This window comes from Entelurus aequoreus, linkage group LG16 (genome assembly GCF_033978785.1).
Source record: "Entelurus aequoreus isolate RoL-2023_Sb linkage group LG16, RoL_Eaeq_v1.1, whole genome shotgun sequence".
Lineage (NCBI taxonomy): Eukaryota > Metazoa > Chordata > Actinopteri > Syngnathiformes > Syngnathidae > Entelurus > Entelurus aequoreus.
In genome coordinates this window covers 5,498,376-5,521,557 of record NC_084746.1, presented here as the reverse complement: position 1 = coordinate 5,521,557, position 23,182 = coordinate 5,498,376, and the positions used below count along the sequence as shown (strand labels likewise).

General features: G+C 44.2%; 1 protein-coding gene across 14 annotated transcripts in view; it reads left to right on the top strand.

Moving 5' to 3' along the window:
- LOC133631554 (receptor-type tyrosine-protein phosphatase F) overlaps positions 1-23,182 on the top strand; it is a 595,429-nt gene that overhangs the window by 486,527 nt on the left and 85,720 nt on the right. For all 14 annotated transcript variants that reach the window (XM_062023872.1, XM_062023869.1, XM_062023867.1 and 11 more), the window contains 4 exons: positions 2,548-2,648; positions 9,229-9,482; positions 12,666-12,744; positions 17,003-17,230. In XM_062023872.1, the coding sequence (XP_061879856.1) occupies positions 2,548-2,648; positions 9,229-9,482; positions 12,666-12,744; positions 17,003-17,230 (662 nt within the window). The remainder of the gene's footprint in view (positions 1-2,547; positions 2,649-9,228; positions 9,483-12,665; positions 12,745-17,002; positions 17,231-23,182) is intronic.

Here is a 23,182-nt window from a genome sequence, read left to right as displayed (position 1 = left end):
TTGAACAGTCTCGCCACGCTCCTGACGAAAGATTGTACGCTTCCTCTTTTATATGGACTTTCCCTGATTACATGGCAACAGCTGTTTCTAAGGGACGGGGGTCGTAAACAGCCATCGCCTTTGATTACAAAGAGTTCAAAGAAAAGGCCGTAAAACAGTTCAAAGAAAAGGTCGCCTTGAGGGGAGTCAGGCCCTGCTTCCTCCCGGATCTGAGGCCAAAAATGTTGCTCGGGACATCCCTACTTGGTTATGGTTTGAGTTTATTTTGAACATGTACACAATTACAACATAATTGACTTAGACTTAGACTTAGACTTCCTTTTTATTGTCATTCAAATGTGAACTTTACAAATCTTGTTGCATTAGCTCATGGTAGTGCAGGATAAAAAATCAATAAGGTGCAGATATAAATAAATAGATTACTGTACGGATAAATATATTGCACTTTTGCATATGCATCCACGTTTATGGATGTATGTTATATTGTCTTTATATTCCAGCCAGTTAAGCCATTTTGGGGGGAGTTTAATTATGATGCGTTCAAGAGTCTTACGGCCTGAGGGAAGAAGCTGTTACAGAACCTGGGGGTTCTGCTTCGGAGGCTGCGGAACCTCTTTCTAGAGTCCAGCAGTGAAAACAGTCCTTGGTGAGGGTGGGAGGAGTCTCTGCAGATTTTCTGAGCCCTGGTCAGGCAGCGGCTTTTTGCAATCTCCTGGATAGGAGGAAGAGGAGTCCTGATGATCTTTTCCGCCGTCCTCACCACTCTCTACATCACAACTTCCAGTTTGTCTTTTCAACATGTTCGACGTGTTCAACATAATAATAATAATAGTTTTTATTTGTAAAAAGCACTTTCCATTGAGCAAACAACCTCAAAGTGCTGCAGTGTATTAAAAAAAAAAAAAAAAAAGATCATTTAAAAAAATAAAAATATAACTAGCTTGCATATAGCTAAAAAATGGCTTTTTTTTAAAAAAAAGAAGGGTTTTTAAGCCTTTTTTAAAAGCATCCGCAGTCTGTGGTGCCCTCAGGTGGTCAGGGAGAGCGTTCCACAGACATTGTTCGTAGCTTTGTCCTCGGAGGTTGGAGGATGTTAGCCTGTCCGGAGCGGAGGTGTCGTGTGGAGGAGTTGGGGGTGAGCGGTTCTTTGAGGTAGAGGCATACTTGCCAACCCTCCCGATTTTCCCGGGAGACTCCCGAGTTTCTGTGCCCCTCCCGAAAATCTCCCGGGGCAACCATTCTCCCGAATTTCTCCCGATTTCCACCCGGACAACAATATTGGGGGCGTGCCTTAAAGCAGTGGTCCCCAATCACCGGTTGGTACCGGGCCGCAAAAGAAATTTAAAAAAAAAAAAAAAAAAAAATTTTTTTTTTTAATGAAATCAACATAAAAAACACAATATATACATTTGATATCAATATAGATCAATACAGTCTGCAGCGATACAGTCCGTAAGCACACGATTGTATTTATTTATGTAAAAAAAAAAAAAAAAAAAATTTTTTTTTTTTTTTTTATGAAATCAACATATAAAACACAATATATACATTTTATATCAATATAGATCAATACAGTCTGCAGGGATACAGTCCGTAAGCACACGATTGTATTTATTTATGTAAAAAAAAAAAAAAAAAAAATTATTATTATTATTTTTTTTTTTAAATACACCTCCCCCCGACCCCTCACTGGTCCGTGGGACACATTTTCAAGCGTTGACCGGTCTGCAGCTACAAAAAGGTTGGGGACCACTGCCTTTAGCGTCCTCTACAACCTGTCGTCACGTCCGCTTTTCCTCCATACAAACAGTGTGCCGGCCCACTCACATAATATATGCGACTTTTACACTCACATAAGTGAAGGCAAGGCATATCTGATCAACAGCCATACAGGTCACACTGAGGGTAGCCCGTATAAACAACTTTAACACTGTTACAAATATGCGCCACACTGTGAACCCACACCAAACAAGAATGACGAACACATTCCGGGGGAAACATCCGCACCGTAACACAACATAAACACAACAGAACAAATACCCAGAACCCCTTGCAGCACTAACTCTTCCAGGACGCTACAATATACACCAAACCTTTTTCTTTAAAAAAAAATAATGTCGACAGGTGTGACTCTTCACCTGCTCGTCGTGAACCTCCCCACCATTCCTCGCTCGTCTGAGCGCGCCATACGCTTCCTGCGTGTGTTTATTGATTTATGGGGGACTAATCTCATTACACGCTGCAGTCACACTCAGCGTGCCGCCTCCTCCTCCTCCTCCTCCTCCTCCTCCTCGTCATCCTCCATCCTCCACCTTGTCACGCAGGCAGCCGGCGCTTCCTTTTTAATAATAATCCTGGTTATTTTTATGTCAAGTAAAAAAAAACAAAGCATGAACGAGGTGGCTGTTCCCCATCCTGAGCTTTTGTTGTGTTTGCGCTGAATTCAATCAGAGGCTGCAGTGGAATGAACTACAGTACATTCATCACCGCGCGTATTTCACTCCCGTTGGTAATCAAAGGGTTTTTGTTTTTTCCTCTCCCACGCAGATTTCCCCACCTTGAACTTTGGCGTCAAAGCCGTCATGAAGACGTCAGTCCTCCTCACCTGGGATTTGCCTCCGAATTACAAGTCCCAAGTGCCTTTTAAGGTGAGGCGACTCGATCGACGCTTGTATTTCTGTCGATCAATGTTTACGATGCAAATACAGCATCGTGAACATTTGGACGGTGCCACCTGGGGTACACTGTGGTCGTCTACAATACAACATGAGCCAAAAAGAGCATGTTTTTTTAATTTTAAAGTCAGTTTGAGCTGAAATTCTCATTAGAACACAGTTATTTTCATTGAGCAACCTTAATGGTAATACATTTAATAATAATAATAATAGATTTTATCTGTAAAAAAGCCCTTTATATTGAGTAAACAACCTCAAAATGCTACAGTGTATTATTTTTTTTTTTTTTTTAAATAAATAAAAGGATAATAAAAATAAAAAAATAAAAACTAGAACAGCCTTGCCAGGTTCAAACACTGATGACATCTATTAAACAAGACAAGAAGCAAAGAATCAAACAGAGACAGAATTAAAGGCCTACTGAAATGAATTTTTTTTTATTCAAACGGGGATAGCAGATCCATTCTATGTGTCATACTTGATCATTTCGCGATATTGCCATATTTTTGCTGAAAGGATTTAGTAGAGAACATAGACGATAAAGTTCGCAACTTTTGGTCGCTGATAAAAAAAAGCCTTGCCTGTACCGGAAGTAGCGTGACGCCACAGGTTGAAGGGCTCCTCACATTTCCCCGTTGTTTACACCAGCGGCGAGAGCGATTCGGACCGAGAAAGCGACGATTACCCCATTAATTTGAGCGAGGATGAAAGATTCGTGGATGAGGAACGTGAGAGTGAAGGACTAGAGTGCAGTGCAGGACGTATCATTTTTCGCTCTGACCGTAACTTAGGTAAAAGGGCTCATTGGATTCCACACCCTCTCCTTTTTCTATTGTGGATCACGGATTTGTATTTTAAACCACCTCGGATACTATATCCTCTTGAAAATGAGAGTCGAGCAGGCGAAATGGACATTCACAGTGACTTTTATCTGCACAACAATACATCGGCGAAGCTCTTTAGCTACGGAGCTAACGTGATAGCATCGTGCTTAAATGCAGATAGAAACAAAATAAATAAACCCCTGACTGGAAGGATAGACAGAAAATCAACAATACTATTAAACCATGGACATGTAACTACACGGTTAATGCTTTCCAGCCTGGCGAAGCTTAACAATGCTGTTGCTAACGACGCCATTGAAGCTAACTTAGCAACGGGACCTCACAGAGCTATGCTAAAAACATTAGCGCTCCACCTACGCCAGCCAGTCCTCATCTGCTCATCAACACCCGTGCTCACCTGCGTTCCAGCGATCGATGGAAGGATGAAGGACTTCACCCGATCATCCGTGCGGTCGGCGGCCAGCGTCGGATAGCGCGTCTGCTATCCAAGTCAAAGTCCTCCTGGTTGTGTTGCTACAGCCAGCCGCTAATACACCGATCCCACCTACAGCTTTCTTCTTTGCAGTCTCCATTGTTCATTAAACAAATTGCAAAAGATTCACCAAATGTGGTGCTGAATTTCCCTGGGGTAAATTCAGCACCACAGTTCGCTCACAATAGACAATAATAATAATAAATAATATAATATATAATAAATTATATATATATATATATATTGACTATATATTATATAGGGTCTCTGGGGGGTGGGAGCGAGGGACGGATGGAAGAACACAGCACTTCCGTGGGTTTGGGGGGAGATCGATCTTGGCTGGGCTAGGGCGCGCTTCTGTACTGGATTGGTCTCACGTTTGTCTTCAAAGCTTTGAGAATAAACCACAAACTACCAACTACTGCCTGGTGATCAATTTAAACTCCAGCTTATGTGCCATAAAAAGAACTTGGGAGTGACCAGCAACTTAAAATCCCTGGGAGGAAGAGCTGGTCAACGCAACAATATATATATATATATATATTTTAAAAGACTTAGAAAGGACAGATTTTTAAAACATTTAATTAAAAAAAAAAATATATATATATAAATGGTAAATAAATAATTAGAACCGAGTTCAAGGCTTGGTCCCCTTAGTTCTAGTGAAAGGAACTTTGAATGCTCCAGGATACCAAAACATATTGGACAATTACATGCTCCCAACCTTGTGGGAAACAGTTTGGAGCGGCCCCCTTCCTCTTCCAACATGACCGTGCACCAGTGCATAAAGACTTGGATGACAGAGTCTGGTGTGGATGAACTTGACTGGCCTGCACAGAGTCCTGACCTGAACCCGATAGAACACCTTTGTGATGAATTAGAACGGAGTTCAAGGCTTGGGCCCCTTAGTTCCAGTGAAAGAAACTTTGAATGCTTCAGGATACCAAAACATTTTGGACCATTTCATGCTCCCAACCTTGTGGGAAACAGTTTATGGGGGGCCCCCTTCCTCTTCCAACATGACTGTGCACCAATGCACAAAGCAAGGTCCATAAAGACATGGATGACAGAGTCTGGTGTGGATGAACTTGACTGGCCTGCACAGAGTCCTTACATATATATATATATATATATATATATATATATATATATATATATATATATATATATATATATATATATATATATATATATATATATATATATATATATATATATATACACTACCGTTCAAAAGTTTGGGGTCACATTGAAATGTCCTTATTTTTGAAGGAAAAGCACTGTACTTTTCAATGAAGATAACTTTAAACTAGTCTTAACTTTAAAGAAATACACTCTATACATTGCTAATGTGGTAAATGACTATTCTAGCTGCAAATGTCTGGTTTTTGGTGCAATATCTACATAGGTGTATAGAGGCCCATTTCCAGCAACTATCACTCCAGTGTTCTAATGGTACAATGTGTTTGCTCATTGGCTCAGAAGGCTAATTGATGATTAGAAAACCCTTGTGCAATCATGTTCACACATCTGAAAACAGTTTAGCTCGTTACAGAAGCTGCAAAACTGACCTTCCTTTGAGCAGATTGACTTTCTGGAGCATCACATTTGTGGGGTCAATTAAACGTTAAAAATGGCCAGAAAAAGAGAACTTTCATCTGAAACTCGACAGTCTATTCTTGTTCCTAGAAATGAAGGCTATTCCACAAAATTGTTTGGGTGACCCCAAACTTTTGAACAGTAGTGTAGATCAATACAGTCTGCAAGGATACAGTCCGTAAGCACACATGACTGTATTGTTTTATGACAAAAAAAATGTAAAATTAAAAAAAATACCATACAGTCATGGATGACAGAGTCTGGTGTGGATGAACTTGACTGGCCTGCACAGAGTCCTGACCTGAACCCGATAGAATATACATAAACATATATATACTGTACATATATATATATATATATATATATATATATATATATATATATATATATATATATATATATATATATATATATATATATATATATATATATATATATATATATATATTGCCAAAAGTATTTGGCCACCTGCCTTTACTCACATATGAACTTGAAGTGCCATCCCATGGAATTGTCCAAATTGTCCTGGAGCATTCAAAGTTCCTTTCACTGGAACTAAGGGGCCCAAGCCTAGAACTCTGTTCTAATTCATCCCAAAGGCCAAATTTTTTTAACCCAACGGGGACCCCTGCCATAGTACATGTATGTCAGGGGTGTCCAAAGTGCGGCCCGGGGGCCATTTTTTAACGGCCTATTTTAAAATACAATTAAAAAAATGTAAAACATAAAAAGTGGTATGAAAGAGCAAACAGGTGAAATGTAACAACAAAATGTTGCAATGTTCACTCTAATAACACAAAGCTGCCATGCAGGCTGTTTCTTTCTTTAAAAAATAATAATGAATCAAAATCAATGTGATTATGAATGATTGACCTATTCAAGGCTCCAATTACGTCACATTAAATATTGCACTGTGAGATATTTTTTGAGGAAAATGTTGCATATTTTGTGTTTGCCATATAAAAAATTGAGCTGTTTATTTTTTTTTTAAAGAAGGGCCTAAAACGAACAAACAAAAAACATAAACAACAATACAACGTATAATTGACGGATGGATCTGAAGTTGATCTCGAGATTATTGTGTTAAAAGTAAACAGTAAAAAAAGGTATACTTTATTTTTTAACACTTTAATGAGTAGGACCCTTTTGGTTCCCCAATCATTTTAGTGTGATTTGTTTTTAAGTGTCATCGCTCAAAAAATAATAATGAATTAAAATCAATGGTGTTATGAGTAATTGACCTTTTTAGGGCTCCAATTATTATATAATCTGAAATATTCCACTTGAAAATTTCATTGGGTGAAAATAATGCATATTTTGTGTTTTTTCCATAAAAAAACAGGGTTTTCTTTGACAAAAAGAGCATACGACTTAAATCTTTAAAAACGTTATATTGACAGATAGACCTAATGTTGATCTAGGGCAGGGGTTGGCAACCCGCGGCTCCGGCGCCGCATGCGGCTCCTTGACCACTCTGATGCGGCTCAGCTACATACATGCCGACCCCCCCGATTTTCCCAGGAGATTTATGGATCTCAGTGTCCCTCATAGATTACTCCCAGGGAAAAAATAATCCTATTTACACTCTAATTACTAAATAAAGGGCGTGCCCTAATTGCACTGCAGTAATTGTCCTCTATAGCATTTACATACAGCGTGCCAGTCCAGCCACATGTTGCATGTTGTTATTACTTGCACACACAGGAGACAGCAAAGCATACTTACTCATCAGCCACACAGCTTACACTGACGGTAGCCGTATCAAACAACTTTAACATTGTTACGTTACAAATATGCGCCACACTGTGAACCCACACCAAAAAAGAATGAAAAACACATTTCTGGAGAACATCCCACCGTAACACAACATAAACACAACACAACCATTACCCAGAATCCCATGCAGCCCTAACTCTTCCGGTCTACATTATACACCCCCCCCCCCCCCTCTCCGTGCGTTGGTTGAGCGGAAGAGTTAGGGCTGCATGGGATTCTGGGTATTGGTACCGTCAGTGTAAGATGTGTGGCTGCTGAGTTAGTACGCCTTGCTGTCACTTACGTGAGCAAGCTGAAATTGCATTCTACGTGTGGTCGAACAGGTACACTGTTACGGCAGACCGTAGAGGGCGCCAAATGCAGTGTCATCACGCTCTGATATTCGGGAGTCTCCCGGGAAAAATGAGAGGGTCGGCAAGTATGACGCTATCAAGCGCCATTCATTCAAAACTCGCGGGCTGCACTAACATCAAAATTCCACATTAAAGTGCGTGCCGGTGCGTGTGTCGGAGACCTCTAGTTAACATAGCACAAAGCGTTTAAGCTTTGTATGCGGTGTTTTTCATTTTAAATTTTAAAATTGTTTTTGTGTAATTTGTGAAACTTGCCAAAATGGCTCTTTGAGTGGTAAAGGTTGCCGACCCCTGATCTAGGGATTTAAAACTTGAATAATAATAAAAATAATAATACTGAATACCGTATTTCCTTGAATAGCCGCAGGGGCGCTAATTAATTTAAAACCTCTTCTCACTCCTGCGGTTACCAAAACCATGCGGAATGAGCAAGCATGCTCTAATTATTTTAAAACCTCTTCTCACTCCGGCGCATACCTTATCATGAAAAGCACATTTAATAAAAAAAAACGTTATTATGATCTTACCTTTACTTGTAAATGGGTCCATGTGCAGCTGCTTCTGATCAAAGGCAGTCTTTCTCATCTTTCTTCAATTTTAAAAGTCTCTGGAGATATTCCTTTAATTATTACCTCCTGCTTCGATTGAAAGTCCAGTTTAGAAAACGGTTTTATTTTAGATATGTAATCCTCCATGGTAAAAGTGCAAGCAAACAATTGCTGCATGCTTGCTGCTTGTTGTCTTCTTCTGCAGTACCTGTCTCCTGCAGTACTGGTAGTCGCAAGAAGGATCACTAGCGCCCTCTACCACCAGGAGGCGGGAGTCATTTAATGACTCATATTTGACCCGGCGGAAGTGCCAAGCATGCGCTAATTATTTTGCGAAACGAATTTGACCCGGCTGTAATTCTAGGCAGGCGAATACTATATTCCCGGCGCCAATTCAAGGAAATACGGTAATTACACATTTTTTTATATTTTTTTTACCAAAACCCTTTGGGGTCCCCGGGATCAAGCCTGAGTGGAGGCCTAAATGTATATTTTTTTTTACATATATTGTATTGGTTTTTAAAATAAAAAAATATAAAAATGGCCCCCGCTCGCTTTGATTTTTCAGTGTGCGGCCCTCGGTGGAAAAAGTTTGGACACCCCTGAGTATGTGTTTATTTCATTGTTTATGTGTTGATAATGGAACCATCAGCCAAATGTATTTTATTTGTCATTTTAATGATACTGTGTTTTTTTCTTCCTGCCCACCCATGCAATACAATAATATAGCTTGCCTTTGCTATTTTAATGGAAAATCCTAAGCTTTAAATAGTAATTATAGCCCAGTGTAACGCTAATAGCATGTTGCGGTGAAAGGGCACGCTCATTACCAGGTGTCACACTGCGGTTGTACCAAGTCCCAGGTTTTGTGGCACGGTATGACAAACGCTATCGGATGAGACTAGAAGAAACTGGACCTGCCTTGTGCTGGTCTCACGCGTGTCTCTCTTCCTCTTCCAGATCCTGTACAACCAGCAAAGTGTGGAGGTGCAGGGCAACCTGAAGCGCAAGCTGATCACGCAGCTGCAGCCCGACACCGACTACTCCTTCGTGCTGACCAGCCGGGGCAACATCGCCGGCGGTCTGCAGCAGCAGGTGTCCATCCGCACCGCCCCCGACCTCATCAAGACCAAGCCCGTCTACACCACGCATCAGGCGCAAGGTGGCAAAATGACGATTGACCTGCCCAAGGTGCTCACCGCCACACGCGTCAGGTCAGTGGAGAGGACAAGACTGCACTTGACAGCTGCCAGATAGTGGGGCCGGGGGCGGGGGCGGGGGGGGGTGTTTGTGGGGAGGTGACGAGGAGGTCTTGGTATACTTGAAGTGCGCTGAGACTTTAACTGACTGTTGGATCACAAATAGCGAGGGGGAAGCAACCGCCTTCGCTGTCAAGCGGCTGACGGAGCTAAAAGTGCCGCAGCGGGAGGGCGGGGGAGAACTTTGAAGTCGCTGAGAAAATAAGACGAGACAAACTCGGGCTGCCCTCGCAGACTCCGAGTAGCAATCATTACAGGAGAGAAGGCAAATAATCAGCCCTGACAGTTTGCTTTTGCTACCAATGCTAACAGCTGGGTTTTTTTTTTTAGGATTTCATCATGCTACACACTTGCCAAAAAGAGAGCCAAAAAACCGAACGACGCCGTTATGACAGAGTTTATTACCGTCGTTTCTCCAATTATGAGCAGGGGTGTTTGTTTCCACCACAGACAAAAGCAGGCGGTATTTACAGAGAGCCTTGACAATTAAGGATTCGGGGTGCATGAGAAAGTGGAAAGGAAAACGTGGACTTTTTGTGACCACAAAAGCAATTATTACATTATAATATACTTTAGTCCCACTTAGGGAGACGTTTGTCTTGGACTTAGCAACTGGGCCATACTTGCCTTAAAGCCACGATGACAACAAACAGTATAGAATAGAATAGAATAGAATAGAATAGAATAGAATAGAATAGAATAGAATAGAATAGAATAGAAAATACTTTCTTGATCCCTGAGGGAAATTCAGCACCACAGTTTGCTCACAATAGACAATAAACACTTAGGTATTTTTTACGTGTGAATAACATAAATACAGTCTATTATACAGGATTATTCACATGTGAATAACATAAATACAGTCTATTATACAGGATTATTCACGTGTGAATAATATAAATACAGTCTATTATACAGGATTATTCACGTGTGAATAATATAAATACAGTCTATTATACAGGATTATTCACATGAGAATAATATAAATACAGTCTATTATACAGCATTATTCACATGTAAATAACATAAATACAGTCTATTATACAGCACTAGTCACATGTGAATAATATAAATACCGTCTGTTATACAGGATTATTCACATGAGAATAATATAAATACAGTCTATTATACAGCATTATTCACAAGTGAATAATATAAATACAGTCTATTATACAGCACTAGTCACATGTGAATAATATAAATACCGTCTATTATACAGGATTATTCACATGAGAATAATATTAATACATTATACATTTAAGTACAGTCAAAAAGGAACATATGCATTATACAGTCTGATGGCTGGTCTATGAACAATTAGAAACGGTATTGCCTTGCCTCGTAAGTATTGGACTTATGCTGTCTTTAAGTTGAAGCAGAGTGGTCATTTTTGGCAAAACGCAGTGGTCACAATAATTCCAGAAGTTAAGCTCATGACGCTATCCTTCTTTGTGGGGACATTGTTGGTCGTCGTGTCATGTACAGGACGTACTTTGTGGACGCCGTCTGCTCCACGCGCCGTAAGTCTTTGCTGTCGTCCAGCATTCTGTTTTTGTTTACTTTGCAGCCAGTTTAGTTTTAGTTTCGTTTTGCATAGCCATCCCTAAGCTTCAATGCCTTTTCTTAGCGGCACTTATTTTGAGGTTTTTGACTTTTTCCTTCGTGTCGTGTTTTAGTTCTTGTCTGGCGCTCCTAATTTGGTGGCTTTTACTGTTTTGTTGGTATTTTCCTGTAGCAGTTTCATGTCTTCCTTGAACGCTATTCCCCGCACCTGCTTTGTTTCGGCAATAAAGACTATTTCGGTTGTGCGGACGCTATCCTTCTTTGTGGGGACATTGTTGGTCGTCGTGTCATGTACAGGACGTACTTTGTGGACGCCGTCTGCTCCACGCGCCGTAAGTCTTTGCTGTCGTCCAGCATTCTGTTTTTGTTTACTTTGCAGCCAGTTCAGTTTTAGTTTCGTTTTGCATAGCCATCCCTAAGCTTCAATGCCTTTTCTTAGCGGCACTTATTTTGAGGTTTTTGACTTTTTCCTGTGTGTCGTGTTTTAGTTCTTGTCTGGCGCTCCTATTTTGGTGGCTTTTCATGTTTTGTTGGTATTTTCCTGTAGCAGTTTAATGTCTTCCTTGAACGCTATTCCCCGCACCTGCTTTGTTTCTGCAATCAAGAATATTTCGGTTGTGCGGACGATATCCTTCTTTGTGGGGACATTGTTGGTCGTCGTGTCATGTACAGGACGTACTTTGTGGACGCCATCTGCTCCACGCGCCGTAAGTCTTTGCTGTCGTCCAGCATTATGTTTTTGTTTACTTTGCAGCCAGTTCAGTTTTAGTTTCGTTTTGCAAAACCTTCCCTAAGCTTCAATGCCTTTTCATAGCGGCACTTATTTTAAGGTGTTTGACTTTTTCCTGTGTGTCGTGTTTTAGTTCTTGTCTGGCGCTCCTATTTTGGGGGCTTTTCATGTTTTGTTGGTATTTTCCTCTAGCAGTTTCATGTCTTCCTTGAACGCTATTCCCCACACCTGCTTTGTTTCGGCAATCAAGACTATTTCCGTTGTGCGGACGCTTTCCTTCTTTGTGGGGACATTGTTGGTTGTCGCCTCATGTACTGCTGTACTTTGTGGACGCCGTCTGCTCCACGCGCCGTAAGTCTTTGCTGTCGTCCAGCATTCTGTTTTTGTTTACTTTGCAGCAAGTTCAGTTTTAGTTTAGCTCTGCATAGCCTTCCCTAAGCGTTAATGCCTTTTCTTAGCGGCACTCGCCTTTTGTTTAATTTTGGTTTAAGCATTAGATACCTTTTTACCTGCACGACAAACCATGTTCCCGACATCTACAAAGCAATTAGCTACCTGCTGCCACCTACTGATATGGAAGAGTATTACACGGTTACAGCACAGACACTCAACAACAACACATTATTTGCCGATTATAATTACTGGTTTGCGAAAAATATTTTTAACCCAATTAGGTGAAATTACATAATCTCCCACGGCACACCAGACTGTATCTCACGGCACACTAGTGTGCCGCGGCACGGTGGTTGAAAATCACTGCATCAGCCAGTAGTTGTCAGTCTGCACCTGTGGTTTTGCATTCAGTGTTCAAAACGTTATTTTACTCTTTGTTTTTGTTTTGGCAGCTGGTACTACATCGGGGTGCTTCCCGTGTCCCAGTCGAGCCGGCGCTGGAAGAACCCGGACGAGATGGACCTGGATGAGGTGATTACGTGCCGGGGTCAAAGGTCACCCTTGTTTCCGACTGGGCGGGAAGTGACTGCTTGTTACCAATTATCTCCACTCCCCCAAAGCGCCGGGGCTGGCGGGGTTACTAATTGGATGGCGGCCATCTGCTGAATGACCCGACGTCTCGGATTGTTCGTTTCGGAAGCTCCAGTCGCGCAGCAGGTGCTCTGATGACTACTTCATCATATAGTCCTGCACCAGGAGGGAATATAGGCATGATGACACATCTCATTTTAATAATAGCAGCATTTAGAAACGCAGCACAAGGCTCGTTGGGCGTGCTTCTCTGCTTGTGGGGAATACAGCAGAAGAGACACCAGAGAGGCGAGGAGACGTGCCTCCCTGAGTCATTAAATAGCAAGCAGCGGGCCATTGTCTCCTCCCACCCTCCCTCTTGACATAATGATTTAATAAAGCCGCATCTGTAGGGGCGCAGGAGACGGCGCTCGACAGCGAGCAAAATGCAGCAGACGACACAACGCCGCAGTGCAGCGCCTTGCTGTTTGCTGTTTGCTGCTCGTCTATTAACCAGGCTGCTAGACCGCTAATTGTTCCTCGTTTCTTCGCTCAGGCCACTTTGTTTACATGCGTCCTGCTTTGTGACGTCGCCCGGGCTCGTTTGCCATAACATACGCCGCTTTCTCCGCGATTTAGCCGCTGATAATGTCATGATCCGTGGTCCGGGTCATGTTTTGTGTTTTCTGTTTGTTTTGGACTCCTTTAGTTCCTGTTTGTGCACCTCCTGAGTTTGTTACCATGGCTACTTATGATTTTCACCTGCCTCGTCTGCTGCTTCCACGCCTGCCTCGCCGACGATGCGCCCACCTCCCCGTCGGCTACGGATGTGGCCGTTCCCTGGTCGCCCGCCAGGCCAAGTGTCCCCGAATCCACAGAGGACAAGTCAAGTGGCGGCGGCGAGTGGAACGCCGCTGCAGCAGGCGAGGCGGGCGACCCGGGAACGGCCACATCCGTAGCCGACGGGGAGGTGGGCGCGTCGTCGGCGAGGCAGGCGTGGAAGCAGCGGACGAGGCAGGTGAAAATCATAAGTAGCCATGGTAACAAACTCAGGAGGTTGCACAAACAGGAACTAAAGGAGTCCAAAACAAACAGAAAACACAAAACATGATCCGGACCACGGATCATGACATTATCAGCGGCTAAATCGCGGAGAAGGCGGCGTATGTTATGGCAGGCACGCCCATGTTTTGTGTTTTCTGTTTGTTTTGGACTCCTTTAGTTCCTGTTTGTGCACCTCCTGAGTTTGTTACCATGGCTAGTTATGATTTTCACCTGCCTCGTCCGTTGCTTCCACGCCTGCCGCGCCGACGTCCGCTGCTTCCACGCCTGTCTCGCCGACGACGCGCCCACCTCCCTGTCGACTACGGATGCGGCCGTTCCCTGGTCGCCCGCCTCGCCAAGTGCACCCACCTCCCCGTCGGCCACGGATTTGGCCGTTCCCGGGTCGCCCGCCTCGCCTGCTGCAGCGGCGTTCCACTCGCCGCCGCCACTTGACTTGTCCTCGGTGGATTCTGGGACACTTGGCCTGGCGGGCGACCAGAGAACGGCCACATCCATAGCCGACGGGGAGGTGGGCGCGTCGTCGGCGAGGCAGGCGTGGAAGCAGCGGACGTCGGCGCGGCAGGCGTGGAAGCAGCGGACGATGCAGGCTTGGAAGCAGCAGAGGAGGCAGGTGAAAATCATAAGTAGCCATGGTAACAAACTCAGGAGGTTGCACAAACAGGAACTAAAGGAGTCCAAAACAAACACAAAACACAAAACATGATCCGGACAACGGATCATGACATTATCAGCGGCTAAATCGCGGAGAAAGCGGCATATGTTATGGCAAACACGCCCATGTTTTGTGTTTTCTGTTTGTTTTGGACCCCTTTAGTTCCTGTTTGTGCACTTCCTGAGTTTGTTACCATGGCTACTTATGATTTTCACCTGCCTCGTCTGCTGCTTCCACGCCTGCCGCGCCGACGTCCGCTGCTTCCACGCCTGCCTCGCCGACGACGCGCCCACCTCCCCGTCGACTAAGGATGTGGCCGTTCCCTGGTCGCCCGCCTCGCCAAGTGCACCCACCTCCCCGTCGGCCACGAATTTGGCCGTTCCCGGGTCGCCCGCCTCGCCTGCTGCAGCGGCGTTCCACTCGCCGCCGCCACTTGACTTATCCTCGGTGGATTCTGGGACACTTGGCCTGGCGGGCGACCAGGGAACGGCCACATCAGTAGCCGACGGGGAGGTGGGCGCGTCGTCGGCGAGGCAGGAGTGGAAGCAGCGGACGAGGCAGGTGAAAATCATAAGTAGCCATGGTAACAAAGTCAGGAGGTGGCACAAACAGGAACTAAAGGAGTCCAAAACAAACAGAAAACACAAAACATGATCCCGACCACGGATCATGACATTATCAGCGGCTAAATCGCGGAGAAAGCGGCGTATGTTATGGCAAACACGCCCATGTTTTGTGTTTTCTGTTTGTTTTGGACTCCCTTAGTTCCTGTTTGTGCACCTCCTGAGTTTGTTACCATGGCTACTTATGATTTTCACCTGCCTCGTCCGCTGCTTCCACGCCTGCCTCGCCGACGACGCGCCCACCTCCCCGTCGGCTACGGATGCGGCCGTTCCGTGGTCGCCCGCCTCGCCAAGTGCACCCACCTCCCCGTCGGCCACGGATTTGGCCGTTCCCGGGTCGCCCGCCTCGCCTGCTGCAGCGGCATTCCACTCGCCGCCGCCACTTGACTTGTCCTCGGTGGATTCTGGGGCACTTGGCCTGGCGGGCGACCAGGGAACGGCCACATCCGTAGCCGACGGGGAGGTGGGCGCGTCGTCGGCGAGGCAGGCGTGGAAGCAGCAGACGAGGCAGGTGAAAATCAGAAGTAGCCATGGTAACAAACTCAGGAGGTTGCACAAACAGGAACTGCCTCGTCGTCGGCGAGGCAGGCGTGGAAGCAGCGGACGAGGCAGGTGAAAATCATAAGTAGCCATGGTAACAAACTCAGGAGGTGCACAAACAGGAACTAAAGGAGTCCAAAACAAACAGAAAACACAAAACATGATCCGGACTACGGATCATGACAGATGACTGACGCCAGGACGACTGACTGGCAGAGGCAGGCTTAAATAATGTCTCTAGATTGGAAACAGGTGCGCGTCCCGAACACCAGAGGCAGGTGAAAATCATAAGTCGCCATGGTAACTAAAACAAACAAGGGTGCACAAAAACAGGAACATAACATAAACATGATCCGGACCACGGATCATGACAGATAACAGCTGCCACCCTGAGATCGGTAGGTTAGAATAGATTAGATTAGATGCAGTTTCATAAAAACATATGACTATGCGTGGTTAAAAAAAAAACAGAATTAGCCAGAAGGCTACTTTTCATCTGTAGTATCCTGGCCGTGATGTAAAAAAAAGGCAGTAAAATTACAATTTAAAAGAAAAAGAAAAGAAAGAGAGAGATACATTTATAAAAGCACACAATACATATACGATATGGTAAAAAATAGTTGAGTTTAGTTGAGTTTATTATTTCTTCAATCAATAAATCAATGTTTATTTCTATAAACGCTCTGAAGTGGGAAAGGGGTAGGATTAAATAAGCGTTGCTTCTTCCTACTCCTTTTCGGACATGATGTAAAGTGAAATGATATGAAATTGTGTGATGTACTATGCTGTAAGTGTGTTCATGTTCGAAATAAACTAAAGAAAGAAAGAAAGAAAAGAAAATAAATTCTAGTCTATTAACCTCTAAAGGCTTAGTGGCCACATGCGTGGACAGCACCTTTTAGCTCTTATTTCCAAAATTGTGTACACTACTGAATTGGGGTCTTATGGCCACTTATGTGGACACTTATACTGCCATCTGGTGGTGTCAGAAGAGTATAACATACAATGGAATTTGGGGGAAAAAAAGTGTAAAACTAAGAATTAGCATGTCACTAAACATGAAGTACACATTTGTGTACTTATGGACTAAGTACATCATATCAAAAGATGATTCTTAGTTTTTATTCTAATTAGGGTCCAATAAGCCCAAATAGCAAAGAGAAATAAATTTTAAAAAAGCATGTAAACAAACAGCTTGGGCCTTAAGAGGCTAATTTAAAAAGTTTTAAAAAATGTTGTTATGGGGGTAGTCCTTAAGTTAAAATCCTGCTTCGGGCCCTGACTTAGCCCTCAGATATGTTATCTGTCTGTACTAATCCAACATCCATGTTGTCCACAGCTGGTGAAATCGAGCAAAGGTCCCGCCCTAAGGCGGCGGCGGCGCCACCTGGGCTTGTCCAAGCCTTACATTGCCGCCAAGCTGCCCGCGCTGCCGCCCACCTTCACCCTGGGCGACGAGAAGTGGTACGAGGGCTTCTACAACAAGCCGCTCACCAGCCAGCAGGAGTACGTCTGCTTCGTCGTGGCCGAGCTGCGAGACGACGGGGCCGACGGCGCTGCTAATTATGTAAGACACACACACACACACACACATTCAGTTGTTTGTAGACTAAGGCCGGATTGTTATCATCAAGATATTGCTTGATGATAACAGTTTAGACTTCCTTTTTTAGACTTAGACTTCCTTTTATTGTCATTCAAATTTGAACTTTACAGTACAGATAAGAACGAAATTTTGTTGCATTAGCTCATGGTAGGGCAGGATAAAAGAGCAATAATGTGCATATATAAATAAATGGATTACTGTACAGATAAATATATTGCACTTTTGCATATGCATCCACGTTTATGGATGTATGTTATATTGTCTTTATATTCCAGCCAGTTAATCCATTTTTGGGGGGGAATTGAGGGGATTATTATGATGCGTTCAAGAGTCTTACGGCCTGAGGGAAGAAGCTGTTACCTGGAGGTTCTGTTACAGAACCTGCGGAACCTCTTTCTAGAGTCCAGCAGTGAAAACAGTCCTTGGTGGGGGTGGGAGGAGTCTCTGCAGATTTTCTGAGCCGTGGTCAGGCAGCGGCTTTTTGCGATCTCCCGGATAGGAGGAAGAGGAGTCCTGATGATCTTTTCCGCCGTCCTCACCTGTCAGGTTCAAACACTGATGACATCTGTTAGACAAGACAAGAAGCAAAGGAGTCAAACAGAGACAGGATTCAATTTAGCTCATGAGGAGAAATGTCTGGGGCTGCACACTCGAACAGTCTCCCGCCACGCTCTAAAGGCAGTCCCAACGCGCTCCTCCTTTATTTGGTCATTTTCTGATGACATTATATTACATTACGCAGCTGCTCCTAAGGCAGTGGTTCTTAACATTGTTGGAGGTACCGAACCCCACCAGTTTCATATGCGCATTCACCGAATCCTTCTTTAATGAAAAATAAAATTTGGTTTTTTTTCAAATTCAAGACAAAGTTATATGTTTTTGATAACACTTTAGTATGGGGAACATATTCTAAGTAACAAAGACTTAATTTAGAGTTATTTGGACACTAGGGGAACATATTCTAAGTAATAAAGAGTTATTTGGTTAGGGTCAGGGTTAGAGGGTTAGGGTTATAATAAGGCCATGCCGAATAAGGCATTAATAAGTACTTAATAATGACTAGTTAAGAGCCAATATGTTACTAATTCGCATGTTAATAAGCAACTAACTAATGGTGAATATGTTCCCCATACTAAAGTGTTACCATGTTTTTTTTTACTGCTGCATAAAATGAACCGTGCATGAACATCACCTTGTTCAAAGAACAAAACCAACACAGTGCATAAACTCACAACAAATTACACACCTGCAAATCAGTCAGCTGTTGCCGTATCCGTAATACGCCGATAGGGAGAAGTTTGTATTTACACGATGAGTCGGGTGTGTTTTGACCTCCGCTGAACCCCTGAGGCCGACTCACCGAACCCGTAGGTTAAGAACCACTGTCCTAAGGGGAGGGGGGTCATAAACATCTCCCGCACTCGGTCATAAACGAGTACCGTGACGCAGACAGAGCAGAGACAAGGCGATATCACGACTGTCAGCACATTTGCATTTTTGTATAATCATATATTGTGTCTAACTGGGGCTGTCGAGATTACCCCCTTCCCTCGGCGACAGCTTCAGTGATGTAACCAGGAACCTCCCAAATAAATAGAGGAAGCATGTGGCCTGGACTTTTAGAACGTAGTTTGGATCTGTAACTAGAGTACAGCCCAAAACACGTCTCTCCTCAATTGAGCAAAATGTAACTCTTTCTCTGCATGATTCCTTGCTTCTCGTCTGTTTAATAGATTTCATCAGTGTTTGAACCTGACAGGAATCAAACAGAGACAGGATTCAATTTAGCTCGTGAGGAGAAACGTCTGGGGCTTCACACTCGTACAGTCTCCCGCCACGCTCTGAAGGCAGTCCAAACGCGCTCCTCCTTTATTTGGGCATTTTCTGATTACATTACATTACATTACGCAGCTGCTCCTAAGGGGAGGTGGTCATAAACAGCTCCCGCTCTCGGTCATAAACAGTTCAAAGAAAAGGTGCCTGGAGCGGTGTCAGGTCTTCCCCCCCTCTCTGCTTTGTAGATCTCGGGTCATGACAAGGTCTTCCTGTGGCTATCCAATAGATCAAAGAAACCGACACCTCCACGTCTCATCCCATCGCACACAGTGGAGGTTTACAAGCGGTCGGCATTTTGCTCGATAAGAACAAAGACAGCTTTTGTCTTCTCAAGATTCAAGATTCAAGATGCTTTATTATTTTCCATTCTTTAACATGTACAAGACACATAATAACTGAAATTTCATTTTCGGCACAGTCCCACTAAGAGCAGACATACGTTACAGGGAGACAAGACGGGACCGCCAACGGATCAGCCACTTATGGCGCTCCTTAAAAAGGTGGGAAAAAGGTGATATTGGGAAAGGGGGGAGGAGTAAAACATATCAGTCTAAGGCTGGACCCTCGGGAGGGGGTCCTGAATGAGTCCAAGGGAAAAAACCTCATTTAGCATAGCACACATAAACATGTTACATATAATCACAACAACTCGCAACAAAGGGGGAGGGGGATTTGGGGCCATGGAGACCGGCCTGCTGCTATAAAGCGCTACTCAGCCGTCCATAACCCCGAAGAGGAATTAAGCAGTGGTGGTGAGGGGCGTTGGATGGGGATGGGGAGTGTGTTTGTATATATGCCCATTGTCTTTGGGTGAAGTGTAAATGTTCATAAGCCCAGAGTCGTTCTGCATGCAATGCAAGCAAAGTTCGATTCCCAGGTGTCGTTGAGGAGGGGAGGAGGGAGGGAGGTCAAAAAGCGTCCATCTTTGAAATTCCTCAGGGGATGATTACAGAACAGCCTGTTCTTGTCTGAAGGCCATTCGGGGCAGTCAAATCGTAGATAAGGATTTATTTTTTTTCCCGAACAGGCATTAACAATGACTTGTCTGTTCTATTCGTCCATGCTAGCTCTCATATCCAAACCTTCCTTTATAGCAAGCTTTTCCATGATGTGATCCATCTTGCGATTCAGTTCAGAAATCGCCACAGACGGTGTTCCTACAGCCCGGCCCAATCCGTCCATTGCGACGAACAGCCTTTGGGCTCCTTCAGTGGCTGCCATCGTCTTACGAATTTTACGATACACCAGAGCAATGCCCAGCCCAATCAGCAGGTGCCCCACGATCATGGTTCCAAATAGGTAGATGTCTTCCACGTCCTCGATGGAAAGGACTGAGAGGCACATGATTCTCCATCTCATGATTCTCGCAGGGCAGCCTGAACTCATGGGAAAGCAAGTTGTGTGATAACTTATATACAATTATTCTGATATCACCACTCTCTGCAGAGACTTCCAGTCTGAGGCACTGCAGGCTCCAGTCCAGACATCGCTACCCGATGTTAAAAGTTTGGTTTATTTTGGGTCCAATAAGGGAGCAAAATAATGGTTTCGATCCAAAACGCCGTGCAGTGCGCCCTCACCCACACAAACACGAGCTGTTGATGACATTTATGACAATGGTTTTTCAATTTCAAACCTAGAGCCTCTGCTGAAATCGCCAAATTAAAAGTGAATCATCCTCAGGCCCCCGCTCGGCGTTCCCCGTTCCCATTTCTTTGTCTGACAAACTATTTAAGTTTATCGCCCATCCCCAGGCTCTAACTACACCAGCGCGGAAGCGTGTCCAGAATGGCGGCTGGCAAGCCAAATAGCGCTTGTTTTTATTGCCACTTAGCCTTTAATACAGCCCGCCTCTAAAAGTCATTGCAGCTTGTCCCCGCTAAGTCCCCCCCCCCCCCCCCCCCTCCCCCATCGGTGCGGCAAGTCCTCCTGAGATGCGGCTTTGCTCGTGTCAAGCGGAGCTCGTCCTCGCAGGAGCCTCGGCTCTCTAAGTGGACACTCGTCAAAGAGCGAAGCCCCGGCTCGCCGCCCGACGTGACGGTCAGGAGCAAACTTCACTCGGAGAAGAATAAGATTGCTTTGGGCTCCCCGCACCACCCTGCGCATGCATATTCAACGGGCGGCTTCATGTGTTAAAAGCAAATCCCGGACTTTTCGCCTTGTTCCTTTCTCTTCTGAGGCTCTTTCTCCCGGATCTCGCCTTCTTCGCTTTCTTTCTCGGGCTTGACGAGAGCAGGGATTGATTAGTGCGGCCGGCGTTAAGAGGGAGACCAGGGCCCGGTCACACGGCCTAGGGACGGCTGTGAAGCAGGCCTGATTCCCTTGAAATGCTGCTTTAAATATCCCTAAGGCCCTCCTCCCCTGTAATCCCGCCACCGTGAGAAGGAGAGAGAGGCGTGACCGAGTGTGTGGTGGGCAGCCGCGATACACTTCACTTAGAAGGAGCTGCTCGCCCTCGCCGCAAAACACTCTCCCTGCACCTGTCAGACACACTTGGCCGGACTTAATGGGATTCAATATTTGTCTCTTTCTGTGTGGACTCTCCGAGGCGCCTCAGCATCTTTCCACCTAAACCCCTTTGCTTTGATCAGGCTTCACTCGCAGGCACTTAGCGAGCAGCCCGCGTATTAACAGCCTTTTTGCTCGCAACTCATCTTCAGCACCGGGCTGATTCTAACATTCTCTGCGGCCACAATCGCTCCAGGGTCCACATGACCATGGACTGGGCTTTTGTAAAGATTTGAAGTTTCATTTAAATCCATCAGTTGAAAAAGTAAAAATGTTGTTGTCAAAGTTGACCAAGAATCTTCGTTTCAATCGGAGAAAGTATACCACAGCCTACACCCCCTTTCAAAATTGCAAAATAGTTCAATCAATCAATCAAAGTTGATTTATGTAGCCCTTAATCACGAGTATCTCAAAGGGCTGCACAAGCCAGGACGACATCCTCAGCTCAGAACCCACATCAGGGCAAGAAAAAACTCAAGCCTAACCCTGACAGGTAATAATGCAGTTGTTACACCTGCCCTGCTGTTTGGCTCCGGTGCAGACCGTAGTCGAGGAGCACAGGGCAGACGTTCCTTCCAGGGTCGATGTTTTCGTCGGGAGTAACACCCTTCACTTTACCCAGCAATGGGTCTGCTAAGCTCCGCTTTCAGGTCAGAATGCCGAAGCCGCCGATTCGTGGCAATCGCTTTATTATTAGTTTGGCAGGACACAATCGGACCCGTTCATCGCTCATCTTTTTTGTAACAAATTCCTACAATTTGTGTTTTATCTTTAACAAGTGTGTGTTTTCCCTGCTACATGGCTTATCTGTGTACTTTTATCCATAGTTTTGTTTTTAGTATTTACAATAATTGTATTTTTCTTAAAGTACAGACCAGCGGTGGCAATCATAAATCATGAATAATTTGATATAATGTCAATAAAGCTTTTTTATTATATTCTAACCTAATCATTGATTATGGCAGACTATATGTAATATGGAAAATTGTAAATTGTTGTTTGAGTGCAACAAGAAACATATGTTTGATATATATATATATTTTCTGTTAAAACAAAACCAATATTGAAATTTTTTTGTAGTTACCTTTATTTTGAAAATTATCAATAAACATGTTGGTACCGGTACCAAATTATTGGTATCGGGACAACCCTAAAACATACTGGCTGTGTGTAAGTGTGTCAGTGACGTTAGGTTTATGGTGGGGTATGTTTCTTTCTGGAGTCCAATAATAATGATATTAATTATAAATAAGTAATATTAAAGTACCAAAGATTGTCACACACACACTAGGTGTGGCGAAATTATTCTCTGCATTTGACCCATCACCCTTGATCACCCCGTTAGAGGTAAGGGGAGCAGTGAGCAGCAGCGGTGGCCGCGCCCGGGAATCATTTTTGGTGATTTAACCCCCAAATTCCAACCCTTGATGCTGAGTGCCAAGCAGGGAGGTAATGGGTCCCATTGTTATAGTCTTTGGTATGACTCGGCCAAACGTGGCGATTAGTATTACCGCCTTTGCTTAAAATGTAGGTCAACATTTAAATAATGAGCATTCAGATCTGCACAAG